This window comes from Penicillium cosmopolitanum (genome assembly GCF_028827165.1).
Source record: "Penicillium cosmopolitanum strain IBT 29677 chromosome Unknown utg000006l:49.0-5199605.0:1.0-5204138.0, whole genome shotgun sequence".
Taxonomy (NCBI): Eukaryota; Fungi; Ascomycota; class Eurotiomycetes; order Eurotiales; family Aspergillaceae; genus Penicillium; species Penicillium cosmopolitanum.
Genome location: NW_026622676.1, coordinates 2,336,846 through 2,359,417, shown reverse-complemented (window position 1 = coordinate 2,359,417; position 22,572 = coordinate 2,336,846). Strand labels below are relative to the sequence as shown.

General features: G+C 47.9%; 9 protein-coding genes across 9 annotated transcripts; 4 read left to right on the top strand and 5 right to left on the bottom strand.

Annotated features, from left to right (window-relative positions):
* Nucleotides 1-404: 404 nt before the first annotated feature.
* N7509_005394 (tryptophan--tRNA ligase MSW1) lies at nt 405-1,760 on the bottom strand (the record flags this gene model as incomplete). Its single annotated transcript, XM_056630031.1, has 5 exons — nt 405-856; nt 955-1,073; nt 1,150-1,265; nt 1,361-1,441; nt 1,554-1,760. Coding segments are annotated over 5 exons (975 nt in total), but the record flags the coding sequence as incomplete, so codon positions are not given.
* A 707-nt stretch (nt 1,761-2,467) lies between these two features.
* N7509_005393 (mitochondrial 37S ribosomal protein uS10m) lies at nt 2,468-3,580 on the bottom strand (the record flags this gene model as incomplete). The annotated part of the gene is made up of 4 exons (XM_056630030.1): nt 2,468-2,628; nt 2,705-3,129; nt 3,334-3,470; nt 3,530-3,580. 4 exons carry the CDS (start codon nt 3,578-3,580, stop codon nt 2,468-2,470), a joined length of 774 nt encoding a protein of 257 aa, XP_056489332.1.
* A 601-nt stretch (nt 3,581-4,181) lies between these two features.
* N7509_005392 (purine-nucleoside phosphorylase) lies at nt 4,182-5,507 on the top strand (the record flags this gene model as incomplete). The annotated part of the gene is made up of 8 exons (XM_056630029.1): nt 4,182-4,367; nt 4,419-4,507; nt 4,578-4,657; nt 4,736-4,800; nt 4,860-5,062; nt 5,124-5,247; nt 5,295-5,402; nt 5,463-5,507. 8 exons carry the CDS (start codon nt 4,182-4,184, stop codon nt 5,505-5,507), a joined length of 900 nt encoding a protein of 299 aa, XP_056489331.1.
* A 138-nt stretch (nt 5,508-5,645) lies between these two features.
* N7509_005391 (Fcf2 domain-containing protein) lies at nt 5,646-6,625 on the bottom strand (the record flags this gene model as incomplete). The annotated part of the gene is made up of 3 exons (XM_056630028.1): nt 5,646-6,020; nt 6,251-6,404; nt 6,474-6,625. 3 exons carry the CDS (start codon nt 6,623-6,625, stop codon nt 5,646-5,648), a joined length of 681 nt encoding a protein of 226 aa, XP_056489330.1.
* A 216-nt stretch (nt 6,626-6,841) lies between these two features.
* On the top strand, nt 6,842-8,490 carry hapE (CCAAT-binding factor complex subunit HapE; the record flags this gene model as incomplete). The annotated part of the gene is made up of 6 exons (XM_056630027.1): nt 6,842-6,850; nt 6,972-7,389; nt 7,531-7,544; nt 7,654-7,710; nt 7,766-8,401; nt 8,488-8,490. 6 exons carry the CDS (start codon nt 6,842-6,844, stop codon nt 8,488-8,490), a joined length of 1,137 nt encoding a protein of 378 aa, XP_056489329.1.
* An 895-nt stretch (nt 8,491-9,385) lies between these two features.
* Nucleotides 9,386-12,391, bottom strand: N7509_005389 (Rab GTPase-binding exocyst subunit SEC15; the record flags this gene model as incomplete). The annotated part of the gene is made up of 9 exons (XM_056630026.1): nt 9,386-9,461; nt 9,563-9,813; nt 9,886-10,335; nt 10,408-10,543; nt 10,611-10,720; nt 10,806-10,907; nt 10,963-11,094; nt 11,187-12,178; nt 12,235-12,391. 9 exons carry the CDS (start codon nt 12,389-12,391, stop codon nt 9,386-9,388), a joined length of 2,406 nt encoding a protein of 801 aa, XP_056489328.1.
* A 721-nt stretch (nt 12,392-13,112) lies between these two features.
* N7509_005388 (putative meiosis protein MEI2) lies at nt 13,113-16,301 on the top strand (the record flags this gene model as incomplete). The annotated part of the gene is made up of 14 exons (XM_056630025.1): nt 13,113-13,152; nt 13,204-13,558; nt 13,610-14,027; nt 14,079-14,519; nt 14,661-14,862; nt 14,916-15,125; nt 15,186-15,204; nt 15,268-15,298; nt 15,352-15,369; nt 15,430-15,458; nt 15,519-15,568; nt 15,622-15,701; nt 15,752-15,854; nt 15,940-16,301. The coding sequence occupies 14 exons, from the start codon at nt 13,113-13,115 to the stop codon at nt 16,299-16,301; spliced, it is 2,358 nt and encodes a 785-aa protein (XP_056489327.1).
* A 935-nt stretch (nt 16,302-17,236) lies between these two features.
* N7509_005387 (putative aryl-alcohol dehydrogenase Aad14) lies at nt 17,237-18,391 on the top strand (the record flags this gene model as incomplete). The annotated part of the gene is made up of 1 exon (XM_056630024.1): nt 17,237-18,391. The coding sequence occupies one exon, from the start codon at nt 17,237-17,239 to the stop codon at nt 18,389-18,391; it is 1,155 nt and encodes a 384-aa protein (XP_056489326.1).
* Nucleotides 18,392-19,144: 753 nt separating this feature from the next.
* On the bottom strand, nt 19,145-20,980 carry N7509_005386 (uncharacterized protein; the record flags this gene model as incomplete). The annotated part of the gene is made up of 1 exon (XM_056630023.1): nt 19,145-20,980. The coding sequence occupies one exon, from the start codon at nt 20,978-20,980 to the stop codon at nt 19,145-19,147; it is 1,836 nt and encodes a 611-aa protein (XP_056489325.1).
* Between the last annotated feature and the right edge of the window lie 1,592 nt (nt 20,981-22,572).

Sequence of the window (22,572 nt, the reverse complement as noted above, 5' to 3'; positions counted from 1 at the left end):
CCTCGTTTTGATCTTGTGAATATTTCTTTCTTTCACGTGTTATGAATTTCAAGTATTTAATTCTAAAGCCTAGAATTACTCTCAATTTTAGAAGTCCTTTTTAAATGTCTCGATCAGCATTTCGGTACAGGTTAGTTCTCATGTGTTGGCTTCAGAATGACACGGTACTACTACCCTTTAGCCAAAAGTTAGCCAACTGCAGACCGCTACAATAAGAACAGAATACCCGTAACCAGAGATGCAACCTTTAAAAGGTTTTCCTTATCGGAGATTTGTCTTCATTCATCCAATTCTATAATACAAATGCCAACCTCGGATCAAAATCCAAGCTAACCATCCAAACTGTTATACAAGCCATGACCCCCCCCCCCCCCACCCTTATTGAATATACAAACAAGTACACTTCAAGCCAACCCCATCGCCCTCTTAACCTTCCGCATAGTCAAATCCGCACTACCCTGCGCAACCTCCCCACCCTCCCGCGCCACAGAATCAAGATACCCACTCCTATCATCCATAATCCCAAGATATCTCTCACGAATCCCAGCCAGACTATCCGCAATACGACTACCAACATGTTCCTTCAATGACCGAAGACTAGCAGTCTCGTACTCCGAGGCAATCTCCTGACAAGTCACTCCTTCAAAGTGGCTCAGGATCTCGATTAGATTAGAGACACCGGGTCGATTGGTGGGGTCGTAGCTGATTTTTGGTTCCGAGTCTGTGAGGGCTACTTTTACCTTTTTCTGGATCTCGGCGGCGGAGTCTGTGAGGAGGATTCGGGATTTTGGGTCCGGGTGTGATTTGGACATTTTGTTTTGCGGTTCTTTTAGGGACATTACGCGTTTGGCGGGGGCTGGTGTCGTTAGTCGTTTTTAGTCTCCCTTTTTGGGGTTGGTTTTGCGTTTTGGGCTAGTGACTCCGTGTTCTTGGAATCAATACTTTTCAACTTACAAATGAGTGCCTCCGGCGTAGGAAAAATGTCACCGTAGAGGTGATTGAAACTGTTCGCGGTGTATCGGGAAAACTCAAGGTGTTGTCTTTGATCTTCTCCCACTGGGACATGGGTAGCTCTGATACATTGATTAGCAAGGGAACCAACCGTAATAGAAAAAAAAAGTCTTCGTCTTTCAAGGGTGTCGACCATACCGGTGAATGAGGATGTCCGCAGCCTGGAGCACGGGATATGAGAAGAGGCCGAGACGTAGTTGTGCCCGGGCCTCTGAGTCTTCGAGGCTTGCATCCTCGGGAAGTTGGAGTTTGCTCTGTGTTAAGTTAAAAAATGCCAATTTCTCGTTAAATAGAGCTAGCAGCTTGCGACAGCGACGCGCTGAAAGATAGCATGCTTCGCTTCACTCACCTTCCACTGCGTCATACGCGAAAGATAACCCATTGAAGCAACCGTACTAAGAATCCACATTAACTCCGTATGTGCCGGTACCTGGAATCAGTCAGTATAATGTTCTCTTCTCTATCTTATTCGGATTCGATTGCTTGGTCCGGGATGGGAGGGATGGCATGGCATGGCTGTGCTTAGCCGCTTCAAAACATACAGAAGATTGATAAAAGATCGTCGACCTCTTCGGATCCAACCCAACAGCCAAAAGCGTCGCAAAAGCCTCCCGCCTCCAAGTCCGTAATTGCTTCGCGTCTTGCGGAACAGTTAAGGCGTGTAGATCCACGATTGAAAAGAGTAGTTTTGTACCCTCTTCCGCTGAGTCTTGGAGCTTTACCCATTCGCGTAGGGCGCCGAGGTAATTTCCTAAATGTGGGACACCGGTTGGTTGGATGCCGGAGAAAATTACTGGGTTTTTTTTTGGATGCTTCTGTTGGGCTTGGGCTTGTGCTCAGTGATCGATGCTGTTGCTGATGTCTTTTTGATGGTTGAGCGACTCCCGGACGGAGATGGGTGAAATTCCCATTCCGACTCGCGGGCCTCAATGGATTGGCCCCGTGGCGAGTGATCGAGACGCGCATTGTGGCCATCGTCGAATGACACTGGTATTCAGGAGTTATCGGCCACACCGGAATGGATTCCTGTGCTTTTTTGGAGACGATACCCGTGTTTCCGCCGCGTGGGATGGCACGATATCACGTGATGGTGATATAGGAGCAGGACCTATATAATTTAGCACTTTAGCACTGTCATGATAGGGTATGAACTACAGCAGTCGTTCATAAACAAATATACAGCTACTACTATATATCTACTCTGAGATTACTACTGGACCGGAGGAGCCGAAGCAAATAAGCATGCAACTAGTTGAAATCCCGATTTCAATTCAGGGTTGGATTGGATATGACGGAGTAGAATACAGATGGCCCCGTTAGGCTCGTAAAAAAGGTGGTAGAAAAAAAATGAACAATAGTACACATAATTGACGCCCAGGTTGTTTTCCCCAAATATGCAAAGCAAATCCCCCCCAAGTCAATGGTACAAACCAATATAAGACAAGGATTGGATGGATTACGCCCGTGCGCTCTTACGCTCAGCAAATCGATCACTGTCAAGAACATCGAACATGTTGTTTCCAGCGGAGTTATCCTCGCGCTGGCCGAATTGGGCGAGGTGCGGTTCGAGGGTCTTTTGGATTTCGGTGGCGGATTGGTCCATGGCCTTGCCGACGTCTGTTATAATTAGAGTAATTATTAGTACCACTGTAATCTTTATTGAGATGTTTAATATTGGGGGGTTGGAACGTACCGAGAGACTCATGTTCCCAAACATTAGCCTTCATACCAACACCATAGAAAGCATGCTTGCGCAAGAAAGCCAACCAAGCCTGCACAGACTGGGGATTTCCATCCTTAATCTGAATAAGACGGCGGAGGGTGATCCGCTCGAAATTCTCCTGGCTCTTCTTGTGTACGAAGTTGCTTCGCGGGACGGTCCAGCGTTCGACGATACGGGGCAGAGGCACGGGTCCGGAAACGGGGAGGTTGAGGTAATACGCGGCGCGGATGGCGAAGTCGGCGAAGAATTCGACGTTCTCGACGCTGTAGGATCGGAGTTGGAGATCGCAGACTGGTAGGCCGTGTTCCGCTTTTCGGCGGAGGGGGCGCAAGTATACTGCTTGGACACTGCGAGGTAGACGGGCGTTGTTGTCGAGAGCTCCCATGCGCTCGGACCTGGTGGTGGTTTATGATGAGCAATGGGTTCTTTCCTTTTTGAATTCGGTTTGTGGAGCTGGTTGGCGTTATGTGCTCGCTTGACTTACCATTCCTTCACACGTTGTTCGGAGGGCAGTTCGGGTTCGGTGTTGGTGGGAGGTCTGTATCATCCATCTCAATCAGTATGATTCTTCGTGCGCAATCGGGGGAAAGGTCGCATACGTCGACTTGGCTGCATTTGCCTCGGGAATTGGCACGGACTCAGCCGGGGAGGTTGTCTTTGTTTCTTGAGCTGGCGATGGCGATGGCGCGCTGGGCTGGACGGGAGTAGTGGATTGCCAGCGGGCGGACAGGGGCACCTATGCCACGAATTGGTCAGTATAAGGATATGAGAAGCAGTGGAAGAAGTTCAGCTTACCCTCAGGCGCCTGCCGGCTCCGAGCAAGGAGCGTGTTGGGTTCGAAAACATCTTCAATGGCTGGGATCTGTCTGTTTGGTGCGGGTTTTTTTCTTCGGAGGTGCAGTTGCTGATGGGAAGGCGGTCAGGCCGGTTGGAGGCACCACGGGACAACCAGCACTGGTACAATTGTAGTATGACCAAGGATCGACTGTCTTTGGGTATAAAATCTGGGGAATTCATTCATTGCTACGATTATTACTATCATTACTTCGCATTCGAGTAAATTACGTAGACATAAATACCTTAGGGTGGTGGTTGTAGCAGCTGGTTCGTTCAATGGACCATGGACCTACTGTATGTGGCCATGTCATGCATGGACCAGGCCTACAGCTATTCTCGTACTTCAGACAATTTATGGTATAATTCAAAAGACATAATTAATTCACGGGATATTCCAATACTCCGTATCATTGGCATTATCACACTCCTCGGCCCGACTCAAAGCGAAATGATAAACCCATCTCCAGGCCAGCCAATGGGGTCGCACGCGACTCCGCAACATCAGAAGATTTCTTGGAGATCCACGATCCACCCCGCTGCTCTTCTCTACTTTCGACTGTCGTGCTTCTCCCTCTCAAACTCCGTACATACCTCTACATCACAATCAAACATGTCTTCTCTCGATCGAGCAAACGAAGCTGTTTCCTTCCTGACCAAGAGCTTGCCCGAAGGCCTGCGAAAGCCTCAGGTAGCCATAGTATGCGGCTCTGGACTGGGTGGTCTGGCAGAGACTGTTCAGTCTGAACCTCGTGCGGAATTCGACTACACTTCCATTCCTCATTTCCCCGTCCAACAGGTATTTTAATTTTCCAACACCTGCTGAGTACCTTTGGGCGGAAACTAATAGTCAAACAAAGTCGCTGGTCATGCGGGGAAATTGGTGTTTGGACTTCTTGGCCAGAAGATTCCTGCCGTCTTGATGGTTGGCCGTGCACAGTGAGATTGAGATTGAGCTTGCGCTTGCTTCTGTTGAATGGAATCCCATGCTAATGCGCCGTGATAAAAGCTACTACGAAGGGCACTCAATGGAACAGGTTACATTTCCTATCCGAGTGTTCAAGCAATTGGGCGTGGACACCGTTGTGTGTAAGTACTTCTTCCGTTTCGAGAACGGGATATCTACATCTACACTCTACTCCGTACGGAAATTGATGTGACTGGCAGTGACGAACGCGGCCGGTGGCCTTAATTCTGATTATAGCGTGGGTGATATCACCCTGCTGAATGATGTAAGAATCTATCTCTTTTCACCGGAAATATCGATACACCACTAAAAGAAAACCTCCAGCATCTATTCCTCGCGGGACTCGCAGGAAATCACCCACTGAGAGGACCCAATGACGAGGAATTTGGCGTTCGTTTCCCGCCGCTCTCCGATGCGTATGATCTTGAACTTCGTCGTCACGTTCACCGAGCTTGGAAAGAGATCACTACGCCCCAGACCAGTCGCAAACTACACGAAGGAGTCTATGCTTTTGTCGGAGGTCCCACGTAAGTGACGAAACGGCGAGAAGCGGGCTTGAGATACACCGACTTGCTGACGACGCGATAGTTACGAAACACGAGCCGAAAGCCGCATGCTTCGAATGATGGGCGCCGACGTGGTTGGAATGTCGACCGTTCCTGAAATTGTTGTCGCCAGACATTGTGGTCTGAGGGTGCTGGCAATGAGCTTGGTGACTAACAATGCCGTTCTAGCCCCCGTTCCCGTGGAGACGAGCAGCTACTTCAAGATAAAGCTGCAGGTGAACTGAGCGCGCTCTTGGAGGAAGGTAAGGCTGGCCACGAAGAGGTATTGGAGGCAGGTCGGGCAGCGGCTGTGGATATGCAGGTATGACATCCTCTCCTCTGCCACAGATTTCAATGGGGCAGAAGCTGACCAAGATCACAGAAATTGGTGGTACAAACTCTGGTGAACGTGTTTGGTAGTGCGTGAAAAACATGGGAATGAATCCACGTCAGACCAAAGGAACCACCAAGCCGTTTAGTTGACAGCATGGGAAGTGCTTCGGTAGAAATAGAAAGCTTGGTAACATAGGATGCCCAAATTTCAACTTTCTCAAAGACCTCACGATCACTTCTTAGTACGCTTTCTCTGCGCCTTAAGGTTGTTATAGTAAGCCTTCTTGCCGCTGGTCTTTGTATCCTGAATATCACGATACTTGGACTCGAACTTTCTGTTCTGGCGCTCAGTGGCCATGGTCTCCTCAACAAAGGTCTTCTTGCGATCCTTCTTGGCAATACGACCACTGAAGAACTCCGTCGGACCCTGGATGATGGTACCGACTTGCGAGAACTCGGGGGCCTTGGCCTTTCCGTTCTCCTTCTTGTAGTGACGCTTTGAATCAAGGACTGATCGCATTCGAAGAAGTTGCAGATCTCTCTTGAACTCAGTGGTCATGACAGTCTTGGGGAGGTCGAACCATTCGGGGCCGGCAGTGGGTTTTTCCTGGAGTGTCGATCGTTAGCTTCGATCACGACTTTTTCACTCCGTGTTTCAAACGATTTGAATCAAAGATAATTGCTCAGAGTAACTATGAAAAATAAAACTCTCACTGGTGCAGCACAGCCCAAAACGGACTGCTGACGCCGCATCAAGCGCTTTGCGTTGGGAAAAATTTTCCTCATAGCAATATGGAAGGGGATGTGGATGGAATCGGGTGGAAAGAATCGTCTTACTTGGACAGCAGGCTTCTGGCCAGAAGTAGTATGTAATTTGTTGGACAGTTCCTTGTACCGTTTGTCAACGAGCTCCGCCGTTTTGGCAGTCGAAACGTCGTCGTTCTGTTTAACGTAAGGCTCGAGCGAGGACCCAGAAGATAATTTGGGAATCCTAATGGTCCTGTTAGCATTGACTGGTCGGAGGAGGATGTTGGTTGGCCGTTGAGTGTTTGGATCATACCTTAAGGAACCAATGTCTAGCTCTGTGGATTGGGTGTCGGGGCCACGCAGTCGGCCCTCTGCCTCGAGCAGAAGCTGTTGAATCTGCTCATCGGTTAGGTCAACCTCATCTTGAGGTTGAACACTGGGCTCCGCAACATTTGAAGCGGCCATCCCTGCTTAAAGTAGGGTGTTGGGGAATGCAAGCAAGCTGTGCAAAGGTGGATTTTATAGATGGAATTTTTTTTTCTGTTGTTGCTGCTCGGATCGGACAAACTTTTGTGAGAAGAGCCCGAAAGGGAAGCGCGGGATCATGTGACAAGGAGGTAGAGGAACTTGGCATAGAAGTACTCAGTACTTGGTAATTACAGTAAAATACATATCAATAGTATGTACTCAGTACCTAATTTACAAGTACCTGACTCCTCGGGAGTCGCATAAGAGTAGACTAATCAAAAAGATGTCCCAGAAATATAGAAACCAATGATTGAAAATCCAAGAGAAGATTAACTCCAAATAGCTCCATTTACCAAGAGTCGGCCTGATAGTCGCAATCGCAATCGCGGTCGGCCAGCGGGGGAACATCCGAAAACGTCAGACAGCTGAAGCACCTCCATACTTGGCACGACCCGACGCGCTTCTTTCATCACCAGGCGCGCAACTTGAATTGACCGATTCGCCTTTACTCTCCACGACCTGGTCTCTCCAGCGTGTTACTCGTACTACACTACCGCCCTCACCCTCGCCTCCTCGAACATACTCGCGACTCCTCGGTCTCGGTCCTGCCCGACTTCATTTCAACCTAACACCTCTTGCGCGCGCCTTCAAGATGGAGCCCGCACCTCAGGGCACCGCCCCGCAGAGTGGCCTTCCCTCTGGTCGCCAGCAACACTCTCAGCAACAGCCTGTCTATGATATTAGGAATGGTGGTCACTATGGTATTTGCGCCCTGTCAATCGCATTGCCGTCGCATCAGCTTCCCGGGAGCGCGAACCCCTCTTCCCGGGGCTATGCGATGCCCGATACCGCGGCAATTTTATAACATATGCATGAACCCTATGGACTGACGTTTATTACAGGTGCTAGCGCAGCGGTATGCTTACATCCGATCCGAGTCCTGCCCTGAAATTGCGGGGATAGCGTGGGAGATGGGATATCGCGAGGGGTTTCGGTTCGCAGCTAACCAGAATTCAACACTCTAGCTTTCGGCACAGGGCTATGCTCCTGTCGCTGAGCTGTACACGGGTACTTGGGCCAATGTAAGTTTGTGGCGCGTCCAACACATTCTGTATATCGTGATTGACACCCAGACAGGTAAACCAAGGTCTCCAAGGAACAGCCCGCGACATCCTGACAACATACTGGCAACACGTTATCAACCACCTGGAATCCGATAATCACGACTACAAGATCCACCAGCTCCCACTTGCCCGCATCAAGAAGGTCATGAAAGCAGACCCAGAAGTAAAGATGATCTCCGCCGAAGCCCCCATCCTCTTCGCCAAGGGCTGCGACATCTTCATCACAGAGCTAACAATGCGCGCCTGGATCCACGCCGAGGACAACAAGCGCCGCACCCTTCAACGCTCCGACATCGCCGCCGCTCTTTCCAAATCGGACATGTTCGATTTCCTCATCGACATTGTTCCCCGCGAGGAAGCTACTTCGCACGCCAAGCGCTCCAGCCAAGCTGGTGCTCCCGGTGCTCCCGGAGGACCAGCCGGCGCCGCGGGCCAACTTCAGCAATCCCAGCATGGTGTTCAGGCTCACCTTGGCCCGGCGGATTATAGTTCTCTGGGTCAACATGGTATGCCCCAAGAGCAAGAATACCGTCCCCAGCAGGCGATGTACCCCGGTGCTGTGCAGGCAGACCCCACGGCTGCGTATGGACAGCCTCAGTCTCAGATGTTTGATGGAATGTATGCGTACCCGCATCTGCCTCCTCAACAGGTATGTTTTTGATAATCCCAGCTGGCTTTTCCGCTGGTCTCCATCAATGATTGATTGTGGTCTTCGTTGCTAAAATGTTCGCATAGTAAATTCTCGCATACCCCTTTTCAAAGGACTGCCGTTTAACAATGCTGTCTTTCTTTTCTCCCCTTTTGCTTTGATTGTGCGGTTCTCGGCGAATACTGGTTTCCCCTTTTATACTTCGTTCTGTCCCTCGGTTCACAGCTTCATGCAAGGGTACGGCCACGCCCGCTATATTGGGTGGCCGGTCGATCGCGAGAGAAATCATTTCATCTCGTCTCTTCAGAGCCCTAACCCCGACTTGGGCCGACTTGGACTGACTTTATTCGTTTGTGTTTGTGTTTTTGTTTCTGGTTCACATATACCTTTTTGTACGTAGGTCACAAATCAAAATGTGCCATATTTCCTCGGCCGAAGAGCTTGCTTGCTCTCTCTTCTCTTGTCAGGTGCCCGGGCCACCCTTCTTCCTCTTTTTCTCCAAGGGGCTTTTCCCCCTCCTTCCTTTTAGGCTGAATTTCTGACTGTTCGGTGATGACACCAAGCCAATTACGATCAGCATCCGGGGGTCCTTCTTCGGAGGGGCCTTTCCTGGAAGCTTGTGAGTACACCCCAACTATTGAGAGCTTCAATAATGTCTGAGGGCAGTCGGGAATTCTATAAACTTCCTTCCATTTCTCTTTTTTTTTCTGTTTCCCTTCTTTCTGCATTTACTCCAGGTCGAAAATACAACTGTTGATTTGTGATCGTTTCCGTCTCGTAGTACTTGTGCTTCCTTCATAGATGGTCTCTTTAGATGTACATCATGACACTTCAAGGCTACATTGAATACATTCGTTGGGCGAGTATATGGAAAGGAATTCTATATTTCGACACAATCTCCAGTGGAGTTTACATTCCGACTTATCCAATTTCTGCCATTTATGAAGTAGAACATTAAATTAACTTAATTCTCCGAGTATGATATCAAGTCTTCTTGAACCGCGAAGAAAGGTTCACAAATTTATCCACCTTCGTGGGCGCTTGGACGGTTCGAGTAAGCCTAAAAAAGAAAAAGAAAAGTTAGTAAAAGCCACTCCATTCAAGAGTAATAACCCAACCCAACCCAGCCCAAGGCAAGGCAAGGCAAGGCAAGCAACGTACTTTTCTAAAAGAACCGGCCCTTGCATAGCATCGACACGACCGTATTTCTTATTCCGGGTAGAGATGTCATAGAATTCATCCGCATTATCCGCTTGCATAAGTTGGACTGTTTGCTGCAATTCGTCGAGGTTTTCACGCAGGATCGGATTATTCAGACTATCAACGAATTGAGAAAGATACTCCACGTCCTTTGCCAACGCGATGACGCCGTTTGGATTGATGGTTTTCACTTCTGGGGCCATTGGTTGAGCCTGGGTGAGATGGTAAGTTAATTAGAATTTGTGCGAAAAGGGCAAAGGCAAATTAGAGCCGAGAGCACTCACCAGAATCATGTTCGCTGCGTGACTGAGTGCGTCGAAATAAATGAGTTCTTTGATTTCAGTCGGCAGTCCGAGAAGAGTGGAGTTCATGATGTTAGACAGGAATCTTGTCAACGTTTGCATGTAATTGCTAGGTTCACTGGGCGGGGTGGTGGCCATCCATTCGTATTCGGCCGTTTCGACAAGATCGTCAATCTTAGAATTGACGACCTCGAAGATCCGTTTCTCGGCTGCCTTTTTGTTGCTTCGGAACTTCTCTGTTGCTCGGAGGGTAATTGAGGTGCCGGTGGAATTCTGGGACCGCGCTGCTGCAAGCAGTAATTCGAGCTCATGGCATGCTAGCTCGAAGTGTTCCAGGTTGATTAAGATCTGGACAATTTGGCCCAGATATTGAGAGGAGAGGCGTTCGACTAGTGTATCACACACTTTCCGCGAGAGAAGGTCATCGAGGGCCTTGATAGCGTTAGTAAAATAACAGAACAAGAGTGATTTCGTTCAAGCTTGCTCCCACAGGGCCGTACTCACATCTTTCAAGGTATCGTCGATAACACTGGGGTGGGAGAAATCGTCATTGGCGAAGAAATAGAACTGATTCAAGAAGTTCCGAATATCGATACAACACAGGGGATACATCCTGGAGAAGGGCAAGATACATGGGAACCTGTGGAAAATTATTAGGAGGCTGGTCTGGAAACTGAAAATCGTGGACAATTTCAATATAGACATACTCTTGCTCTTCGCGGGATGCCTCTGGAGCATACCAGCTCACATTAAGAACTTTGTCGTATTCCTCCAGAGTCTGTATTGGCATCGGCATGTAATCGTCTGTAGACACGATCTATGAAGAAGTTAGCTTAGTTATTCGACTAAGAGAAAAGATGAAATGTCAAAAGAAATGGGAGACATTGAAGCACGGTACGTACCTCTTGGAAATCATCGCTAAATCGTCTCTTCAAAAGTTCTGCATACTTCTCGAATAGTCTGAGCAGGAAATCGTCAAACACCCTGACCGAAAAGTTCCATGTCTGTTTTAGGTTAGCATTGATGGTCTCGGGGTGGGCATATGGTGATTGAACTGACATTCATCGTTTGCATGAACAAGGCTATCAAGTTCTTAGTTTTCAAGATGCTCTCTGCATTGTCGACTCCATGGAGAGCTTTTGATATAATCCCAACAGCACCCTGACACATTGAGTCCCAGAGTTCCTCTACCTGTTGGATGAGACAAATCAGTTAGTTAAACCGTTTGACAGGAAAAGTCGGCTTTTAGACCAACACGGGGGAGGGCAGGGATCGGAGCGTACATCCACAGAAGATCGTAAATCGGGAACTTTCATCATAGTAGCTCGCTCTACAATTGCAAACCCGGCTATTTCTTCCAGCAGATTGTGTAAACTTGCGCCGCCCTCGTCAACAAGAGTGACGGAAGCAGGAAGGAGAAGGTCCTTTTGGCGACGACGCGTGCTAGCATACTCGACTCGGAACTTATCCATCTGCCCCAGAGACTGGTGAATGTGCAGGCACTCAAAAAGCGGCGCAAATGGGACTTGCAAGTCATCATTCTGCAGAAGGTCATACTCCTCATCTTCATCGGCGACCAATTCGATCGCGGAGTTGAGATTAAAATGTTCTAGGTACGGAATTTGCTCCGCACGCTCCTTTAACCTCGATTTGCGTTGATCTGTGTGGAAAAGAGCCAGTTCTCCCAGAAAAGGAGACATTTCTCGAATGTGAAAGAGCCAGGTATTGAGGTCGGACATGACTGCCTCCGCGATCGCGCGCTGGGTGGCCGGCACTGAGCGTTGGATCATTTCCGCAATCTTGTACTGCGTGACTCCCTTGAGATGAACATTTTGCAATTCTTCCAGGGCGCGAAGGGCCGCATAATGGTTCTTCTTGGCTAGCAAATCGTGGACTTGGTTCGCAAGGCGTAAGACTTCGAGACAATCCTGGATCGCCCGCGATGTCTCGTCGATGTTCTGGCGATGGCCGCGGGATTCGACTAGGGCTTTCTTTTGCTCGGCTAGGCGCTCGGTACTTGTTTGAATGGATTGATTGAGGTCGAGGATCTCGGCAGTTAGACTGACGGTGCCTTCTCGGATTCGAAGGAGGGAATTGACGGAGGAGACGAATTCTTGGTGGTTTGTGTTGCAGATACTTTCGATCTCGGCTTCTTTGTCTGCTGCAAAGCGCGACAGAGATTGTAACAGCTGTGGAGTCCTATTGCCAACGCTGTAGTCTCGGATTGAGGGGATGAGCTGATCGAGGTAGTCGGTGTCGGAGGGGAGATAATGATCTATGTTGTTAGTGCCAACGCCCCCTGAAGCACGAAGCCCATAGCATCTGCTATACATACCTGGTTGAGCACATGAGGCTCTGGCATTGGAGGTACCATGATGGGCATCACGAGCACCTGGACCTGGACCTGGAGAACCTGGAGGACGGGGAGCTGCCGCTCCCGCGTTGCGGCAGGTCGCCAGATAGACGATAGACGATAAACGATAGCCATCCGCGCTAGCCCTATTCTGTACTAGCGCTAATTACATACAACCACAACATACTACATTGATATCGCATGTTCATGTTTGTACTTCTTTCCTTTCTACTTTATTTTTCACCATTCAGCTTTCACCTTTTCATTCTCCTTCCATTTCCATTGCCGGCTCAAATTATTTGAGCTTCAGCTATCACTTCTCATCCCTCCCCTTCAGATACTTGATTGCCTTTACCTGTTCATCAAGACTGTGACTATATTTGAGAAATATGTTATTGGATCACTACATTCACACTTCTGTTAACCCAAGTCACAGATCTCAAATAATGCCTGATATCATTGCCACACACCATGGCCGGCCCCGTGGATCTCCACTTCCCAGTCATGTATGATGCCTACATGTTGGCTCTAAAGTTAGCTTCCAGACTAACTCACATATTAGCCTACAGATACTCTGCTTCTCGCTGCCAATGCTTCTATCGCAAGCTGACCTTTTGAAATGAATTTCAAATCTCGATATCTGTACTCTTATATGGCATGCCTCAGTTGTGGAAGAGAATAAGTCTGCAGGGCCTTACAATGTCACCTTCCACTCCATATCCGCTCGTTATCGTTACTGCTGCTGCTAAGGTGCTTTCGCTTTAAACCCAATCTGTCACAACAGGTGCCTTGCCTTAATGGAACAATGCATCTATACCGAGAGAGGTCAGATCCGCCAATCGCCTACTCCCACCGAATGTCAGTGGATCCCACCGTTGCAGCCCTACAGCCCTCCAGTCCTCGGAACCTGCTCAACCATTGGACCAATGACCACCCAATCTGATTAGTCGACGTTCCCAGGGAGCAGTCACTGCAAATATCCAAGAGGAATCCCTCCTTCCGTTTGATCTCTCACCCTTCCCTCTACTCATTTCTGGTCGTTCACCTTCGTTTGGCCTCATCAGCTGGTCCCATTGCTCAGCTCGGTTTCCATTTTGCCCTTCTCATCTTCGCAAAGGTGACCATCCGTCATCTCTCGACTCCTACGATGGTCTCACAACCGCCACAGGAGACCTCTTCTGGAGAATCTGCTTCTCGAAAAACTCCTGACAGTGAACTGGCCTCGTTTACTTTCCACTCGCAGCAACAAAATGTCAGTCCCTTGGTTGGACGAACCCGAGCAATAGACCCTCGATTTCCTATGTGAGTATACTTGACCTTCCTGGCACTTGATGTGCTCGCTGACATAGGCAGGGATCCATTCATGGCACGCGCCTACAACCTATTCGAAGGGGCGGATCTCGCGGATAGTCCAATCTCCGTGGGAAGTCCGCCTGCTCAGTCTTTGCCTGTCTATCTTGATCCCACGCCCGCACCTGCACCCACGAGCTTGAATTACCCTGTCGCAACTCCACCTTCGGGCTCTTACGGACGCAGCCCGTTCAGCCTGCCTTTACGGGGTCCAGCCCACACCACCTACGATCCATTGGCAGTCCCGGGGCCTACCTCGCACCCCCGCGAGTCTTTTGGTGTCCAGAATAACTTCACCAGCCCTCAGATCTCGCCGTTGCAACCCAAAGACCTACAAGCTTCATTTTGCGATGAGCGCCGGTTCCTTGTGCGCAATGTGGACACGGACACGGAGGGCCTTGAGGTGGTCCAGCTGTTTCAAGTAAGTCATCTCTACTCGAGGGATCACTTTCAAATTCTAACCCGATATTAGAACCTTGCGTCTGTCAATGGTCCCTTTTGGACTACTTTGAACACGACTGGTCGCTTCTTCGTTTCCTTCTCTGACAGTAGAGATGTCGATGCTGCTATCCAGCGCGTCAGTCGCGACTACAAGGAATGGGAACTGATTCCTCTCTCCGCAGAAGATTTTGCTCGTGATACCCGAATGGTCACCCCATTGCCCCTGAGCTTTGATGACGCAGTTATCGTCACTGTCTACTGTGGAACCTATTCCACGATCCAGCCTGCAAATGTCATCGTACGAACCAAGCAGTTTTTGGAGTTGGCTGGCAAAGTGCGCTCGATTCAGGAGCTCCAGTTTGGTATTCCGTCCGATGGATCTCGATTGACAACTCATGAGCTAGCCGTCAAGTACTTCGATACTCGCCATGCGGCCAATGCAGTCAAGGCTTTGAATGCTACCCGAACTGCGGTACGCGCTATTCCTGTCCCTTGTAATGCCCTCTTTTTTTGGATATGAGTTTTGGAATCCTTTTGGCTTGTTTCTTTTTGATATCCTTTTGTTTTTATTCTCTCGTCTTTGGACCGGGTAATCTAACCTAGCCTTTGGTAGGATTTTGTTATGGAAGTCATGCCACTCCATCGCGATATGCCAACCGCCATGCATCGTCACTGGACTTCTGTTCCCAAAACTCGTCGGTCCTCGATGATTTTCCCTGGAACACCAGCACGACGCATGTACATGTCGCCAAGTGACCCGGAAAGTCCCCCAATTCCGGATGAACTCAAGCCCGCTAGGAACGTCATTGACCTGAGTAAGATTTATTACGGTCAAGATGGACGCACGACTGTCAGTTTTCATATCCAGGGCCTGAAGATCGAATTGTGATATTGACTTTATCTCTTTTTCCCTCGCAGGTTATGCTTCGAAACATACCCAACCAAATGACTTGGGTAACGTTCTCCTCCTCCTCCAACCTGGGCTCCAGAAAATTGACAAAAGCAAAACAGCAACATCTGAAACAAGTCCTTGATCTAACCAGTGCTAACTGCTATGATTTCATGTACCTGCGTATGGGTATGTACGGATTCTACCTTTTCGGAAAGACCGACGATTTCTAATAACCAGGTGTCCCAGATTTTGATCAGAACCAGAGGTACACTTCCTAATACAAGCCCGCTCTTCTGGTGGCTTGGCTAATTTGCTCTCTTCTATTCAGTGTTGGTTACGCCTTTGTTAACTTCAGCGTTGTAAGTTGATGCTTCAACTTCTCTTCATGATCTTCTACTAACTTCTCACTTAGCCCCTGGACATCATGGCGGTAAACTAGATTCTTACCCTTATAATTGACATGGGAAGACCCTCGCTGACATTTTCGCAGTTCATGGAGGCTCGTGAGAACATGTGTTGGTAAGATGAATATGTTCTCACCTTGGACCGAAGCCAAGCATGCTAACTTATATCCCTCAGGCCTGGATTCGAAACCCATGTTGAAAAAGTCGCTGAAATGTCCTATGCAAGTCCGTGATATCCTCCCTCATTCCACCTCACCAATACTAAGCATCTTCAACAGCGGTCCAAGGCAGGGAAGCTCTTGTCGAGAAGTTCCGGAACAGCCCGGTCATGCTCAACCATCCGGACAATCGTCCCAAAGTGAGTCTTCTGCCAGCTGATTTTAAATGCCCAACCATAACCCGAGACAGCTCTTCCATACTGCTGGACCTCGTACCGGTCGACTGGCCTCATTCCCGCCGGTGAACAACTTTTTCATCCTGGCTAAGGGCGTTGATCGAAGCAGACGAAGTGGTAAGCCCCATGCCATACCAACCCTCGCCCTTTGACCGGCGATTCAAGTTCAAGTTAGCTAATTAGTGCTTGCAGGATTGTACAGAGGCCCCCCCTCCAGGCCCTGGCGGCCCCCGTGGCCCCCACTCCATGGGTTCCTCTGGTCACCCTCGCATGGTGTCGGTTGATAGCAACGAGTCCGGCGGCGTCAGACTTGAGCGCGAAACATCGGTGCCAGTGCCAATGTCAACCCCGATCCGCGGATCACACAACAATGGCGACCGTTCTAACCATGGCGATCTTTCTAATCATGGCGAACGTTCCAACCACTCTGTTTCTGGTTCACACGGCCATCCTCGTCCCAATGGAGCTCGTGGCAATCATCGCTCGGGACCTCCAGGCCCCGATCGTGGAACTGGAGCCTCGCAGTCCTGGAACAACGGTTCGCGACCCCCTCGTACCGAATAGACCGAAATTGAACTAGAACCAACCATGGGGTAACTCTCGTGGATACGATCTGACGATGAACGATTATGGCAATTTTATGACTTTTACGATGCCGATGGATGAAATGATTTACGATGCCAGAAGACCTTTTCCCCAATAATGATTACCATTTATCTCGTTTGGCAAAGGCAAAAAAATCCCCCGCGGAAACGATTAGGAAGGAATGTTTTGTGTCTCAGGCCACCTGGCTGATATGATGTCGCCTGACTAGCAGACTACAAAACATTGTACCTCAAAAATACTTTCATTATTTTGATATTCAGAATCTCAACTCTCAGCAACAATGCAGATTCTATCCCAACTGTTAACTCAATATATCCTAGTGTACTCGGTAGACCATGTACTTGTAAACCGCGGCCGTATGAGCATACTCGGTGACGAACCCCGATGATTTTCGGCTACCCCGATTACTTTCGGCGCCACCACTAGTAGCTTGTTTCACATTCCTGTGGGTCTGGCGGAGTAATTGACATTTCCAAAAATTATGTCCGTCCTATTTTCTTCATAAAGCTAATAATTTCGAGACGTTAACGTTGAAATCCCCGTTATCTCCGAGGCCGCTGAACCAGCCGCTTTCGATCAGCAACCCACAGAAACCTTATTCGTATATGCATAACTGACTTGGTCGGAAGACCCGGGAACCCCATAGATGTTATCCACTAGACCTCGGGCTTAAACGGTTTTAATCTGGCTGACTGGTGGAGACCTGTCAGCGGTGAAGTTCATTGCAGCATCATGATGTAAATTAGCGGTGATGTCCTGGACATGAGAAGAGAGGTATATAAGCCGAGAAAACTCCTTTATTCATCGCGAATTATTCTCTAAAACCCGCGACTCCAGCAAAACCTGAATCTTGAACTTCAACTTCAACTTCAACTTCAAACCCCTTCTTCATCATGTCGACGATCTTCGCTCCCGCCCCGGAGCCCGCCACCGAGCTTGGTCGCTACCGCATCCTTTCCTCGACGGCAGGTATTCGCGTATCCCCACTCCAGCTAGGAGCAATGTCCATCGGGGACGCATGGTCCAGTTTCATGGGATCAATGGACAAAGAATCCTCCTTCAAATTACTAGACGCATTCGTCGCAGCTGGGGGTAATTTCATCGACACAGCGAATAACTACCAAGACGAACAATCCGAGAAATGGCTCGGAGAATGGATGACAGCCCGCAAGAATCGCGATCAGATGGTCATTGCAACAAAGTTCACCACCGACTATAAATCTTACGCCCTGGGTAAAGGAAATGTGCCTAATCATTGCGGCAATCACCGTCGCAGTTTGAATATCTCGGTCCGTGACTCACTGCATAAGTTGCAGACGGACTATATTGATATTCTTTATCTGCATTGGTGGGATCATACTACCTCTATCAAGGAGGTTATGGATAGTTTGCATATGCTGGTTGAGTCGGGGAAGGTTATGTATCTGGGTATCTCTGACTCGCCTGCGTGGGTAGTTGCCGCAGCCAATACCTACGCTATTGAGCAAGGAAAGACGCCATTTAGCATTTACCAAGGTCGATGGAATGTCATGCTGCGCGATTTCGAACGGGATATTATCCCAATGGCCCGTCACTTTGGCATGGCTCTTGCCCCGTGGGACGCTATTGGAAGCGGCAAATTCCAGACGAAGAAATCTCTAGCAGAGCGGGCAAAGAAGGGAGAAGGACTGCGCAGTATGCTGGGCGATGGATCGCAAACGGAGGATGAAGTCCGGATGAGTGAGGCTTTGGCCAAAGTCGCGGAAGAACATGGTATTGAGTCCGTCACTGCTATTGCACTCGCTTATGTGTTGGCTAAAGCGCCGAATGTTTTTCCCTTGGTGGGTGGTCGCAAGGTCGAATATCTTCATGATAATATTCAGGCGTTGAAGATAAAATTGTCGCAAGAGCAGATTGAGTACTTGGAGAGTGTGAGGCCATTTGAGGTTGGGTTTCCGAATAATTTTATTGGGGTTGATCCTAGGGAGACGGGTCGTGCGGCTGGATTGTTGGCGGCGAATGCGCAGTTTGCTTTTGTGCCGGCTACGAAGCCTATTACCCCGGCATGAGGGGTGGTTTGATCTGATTTATACATGTATGTTCTTGTATAGCTGTCAACTCTACGTGACAGGTAAGAATGGAGAAGTTATCTTCCCTTTTCAAGCGTCTCATTACTTTTATTTCATTACAATTATGACGGTTTGTTACTCGCATGGTATTTCCGGAATTCGGTGTCACCCCGTTTACTCTTTCATTATTCCCTGAACCCTAGATAATAAACAAAGTATCTTAGAAGTACACAACACACAGTAGAGTACACCCGAGATGGTTTTAGTTTGCGAGTGTCTGTCTCGGCTTGGCTCGACCCTAACTTATATCATACTGCGTTCTCATCAGATACTCATACTACTATACTTTCTTGCCGCAATCATAATTGCCATCTCCTTGAGTATGACTCTCCGATTGGAGAAACAGAGCGAGTAATATTGATGCTCATACTAGGTTGGTTGTTGCAGCATGCTCATTGATCTAAGCGTTGCGATAGCTAGGGTTTATCAACAAGAAAAACCATCTGGGTATGAATAAATCCGATCGAACATTTATTTGATATATGAGTTTGCGCATGGGTGTTCATTACGAAATTCTTCGCCAGCGGTCCTCTACAAGTAGAGCTTTTCATGTACGGATAGACACTCTTGATCAAATTCATTTTGGAGCAGAAGGGGCATAAGTAAGCTTGAGTAATTATGGGGCCCGCAGATGTGGTCTAGTATTATTCAAAATTCTCATAGCAGAGGCTCTCACCTCCAGTTCTTCTCCATTCAATTTTGTGAGAGTATCTCGCAGTAATTGAACATATCTTCTCGGGGCCCCATCTTGATTAGCAGATGGGAGGGCTTGCTTCTCATCAACGGCTGCACCCCCGTCGAGAAGTAGCTTAAGGATATATAGTAGTGCCCCTTCTTGGCAGCTCTGTGCAGTTGTCCATCGGTTGGCAAGATCTCAAGATTAAGTATTGAATCAAAAAGCAATTCCTTCTCTGAGCTTGCAGCATATTCTAATGCTTCTTCACCAAAGGCTCTGCTGCTGTTTGTCATCAAGTGATTCTCAAGTATCGCCTTAACCATTGGTATATATCCAACATCAATTGCGGTCCTCACTATCTTCGTCCATCCTTCCGAATTCAGCATCGCGCCCCGGCTAACTAGCATCTTGAAAAAGGAATCATGACTTGATTCCACGGCTTTGAATAGTACTTTGGGGTTTTTCTCCGTCTTCAGGTGTCTCTCAACATCATGTCGGGTCAACATTAACCAGGTAATTTCCACGCTCTTTTCCTCGCTCCTAAAAGCTGTTGCGTATTCCAGTGCCCCAAGATGACTTAATCCCATGAGACGCGTCAAAACTTCTTTAGGATAAGTTACTGAATGAATTTGGTTTGCGTCCTCAAAGTTGAGCTTCCGCAGATGACTGGTTTGCACGCATATCCTTCTCACCGGACACTGATAATTCTTTAGTTTTTTCAGATCAATATTGTCGAGTCTTTCCATATTGACCCTTGCAAATTGCTGCATCGTCAAGGAATTCTCTCCAAAAAGAAGGTTTCCGGTCAAGAAAATATCTTGCACATATAGAGCAAGTAATTTTTCTTCTCCATTATCTTCTTCTTGACAATCAAGAACTGCAAGTCCAAGTCCAGGGCCTATACCTATAAAATGAACTTCCAGATAGATCCCTCGACTGCTCACAGTTGGAGGGTTACTGGCATTGTTGGACCCCCTACGTCGGATGATGTTGGTTGATTCAAGAAATGCCGCTGGCGAGGGTGCAAGAAGTCCAACTCCATACTTGTACCTCCATGCAAACAAACTGAGATCATCTGAGACCCGAAGAATTTCTTCCTGGAGTCTGACGAATGCGTTTTCTCTTTCTCCGTATAGCAACGGCATATTAATGCCAAAAATTCCCATTAAGCAATAGGCTTCATCCTCAATTCTTGAAGTTTGTCTCCCTGCTGCCCAGGACATTCTCTGTGCGACACTAATCGTTCCAAGGCTATCTTTTCCAGAAAGAATGCTTTGGGGTATGCCGGTACGATCAGATAATATATCTTCGAGGTCTGTCCTGTCTCCTAGCCTTTTCCATCTCTTATCGAAGAAAACCACTTCTCTCGGAGCGATTAGCTCTTGAAGAGTCCATCCTCTCTTGAACCATTTGCTCTCTGGTATCATGCTTTCTGTTTTTCTTCTTCCTCCTCTTCTTCCTCGTTGTTTTTTACTTTCCCCTTCTTTCTTTTTTCTTCTACTTCTCCTTCTTCTTGAAGACACATCATCAAGATATGCGTAGCAGACGTCGGCAAGTTCGTACCAAAAGTACATAGAATTGATTGCTTCAGACAGCTCTGCACTACTCGCCTTATCGATGCAGCAAGTATCTATCCAAACAAATTCAAGCCCTTCATCTTTTGCGATCTTGCAGCAGCCTTTGATCTTTTTATATCCTTTTCCCTCTGTATTGGCTGACTTGATATCTTGCAAGGTAACCTCTTCTGCTCCCCATCTATGCGATAGGATAGCGTAGTGTGGGATATCAGCATGGCTGAATTCTTCGATTTCAAGTATTCCTGAATCGGGAATGTCGGTCCTCAAAAGACGCATGACTGAGAACTTTGGAGAAAAAGAAATGTTTTTGTAATAAGTTCCAATCTAGAACATAGCTCCAAAGGCTGAATTTGCTCGCAGAGTTTGAGTTTCTGTCGAAATAATTTGATTTGAAGATAATGAGACAGAGTTACGAGTTAAAGATTGAAAGTTTCGGCCTGAGCTATTAAGGCTGAAACATCAGGGTCTGCAAGTTCGTGCGTGGTACTAAATTTACTCCCGGCTAAAAATAAAAGAAAGGTCGTATCGCAGTGGAAGACACGTTAGCCCCTCGGGGCGCTTACAGGTCATATACGCCAATGATATTAATGAATCTAAGGGGCCAAAAGTCTTGGAAAGCTTTCAGCTGTGAGCCACTGGCGCTTCATTGCCAATATCGTAAGTACTTCTTGGTCCCAAAAACAGATGTATGTATATATCTCTTAGCACCCCGCTAAATGCACACGGCGATTTTGTCTCCTGCACATTTAGCGCTGGGAATCGGTCGTTTCCAGTCTCTCGCGTAGCTCTTAGCGACCAGACAGAGGTCAAAACAGGAAGCAGCTCTAGATGCAACCAAAAGCACCAGGAGATGACCAGCCTTGTTTTTTTAACAAAAAATATGATACTGCCAACTTAATGGTCACCTGGCTGGGCGTCTGGTGAAACGGTGCTATAAAACTAGTGGCGCTTCGACGGTCGGCTTTGCATTTGATTTTGCTCAATCGAGCAGGCCAAGAAGAATACAGAGTACGTCATCGGATTTTTTTAATAAAAAGAAGAGAATGCGTCGCAAGACGGCAGGAGCTTATTTAAGTTCTTCATCCACCTTGTGGAAAGGATTGGAAAAAGTGAGTGGATTCAACTGCAGAATTTCGACACATCAGGCGCAACTATCGGCCATGGAGCAGTAACTATGGACGGGCTAATTAATCGTCGAGCTGGACGCTGCTTGCAAAAATGTTCACCAATCCTTTACACAGGTATATGTAAGCAGAACGAACTGAAGATTTACAACCAGAGTATAGGAACTCAAACAAACAACGCCGAAAATGACAAGCTCGTTTGAGATGCTTTATAGAGTGATAATTCTTTCAACTGCGTTGTACAGCGTGTCCCCAACAGATTTTAATTAAATTAATGGCCACCTCAACATCTTTACAGATAGATATCTCTTCCATTCGATTGAAGTTCCAGGGACTAATCTCGTGGTACTACTTCAACTGAGTATGCAGGTAACTTCTATTGGAATTTCGAGTTCAATATCCTATCAAAAAAAGGGACCTGGCCTAGTTCAGGCCAAAAGCTTGGACCGGTCTGAATGCTAAATTTCTTGGGAACACGATTATAGTCTCTTTTTCAAAGCAGAAGGCTTATTTTCTACATGAATTCCTCAAAATTCATTGCGGTAGCACATTGAAGTTTGTAGTAACTCACGAGTCCCAATACTCCTTTGCAAGGGACAATGTTGATCGTTATTGTTGTCAGGTCGTGGCTCTAGGTCATATTGCCGAAGTTTAGCTGAGAGCTGCTAGATAAGATAAGAAAGCATACCTTAACTTCTCGCACTGCAGTTGGTCCGCAGAGTGGGAGCCATCGCTTCCATGGGC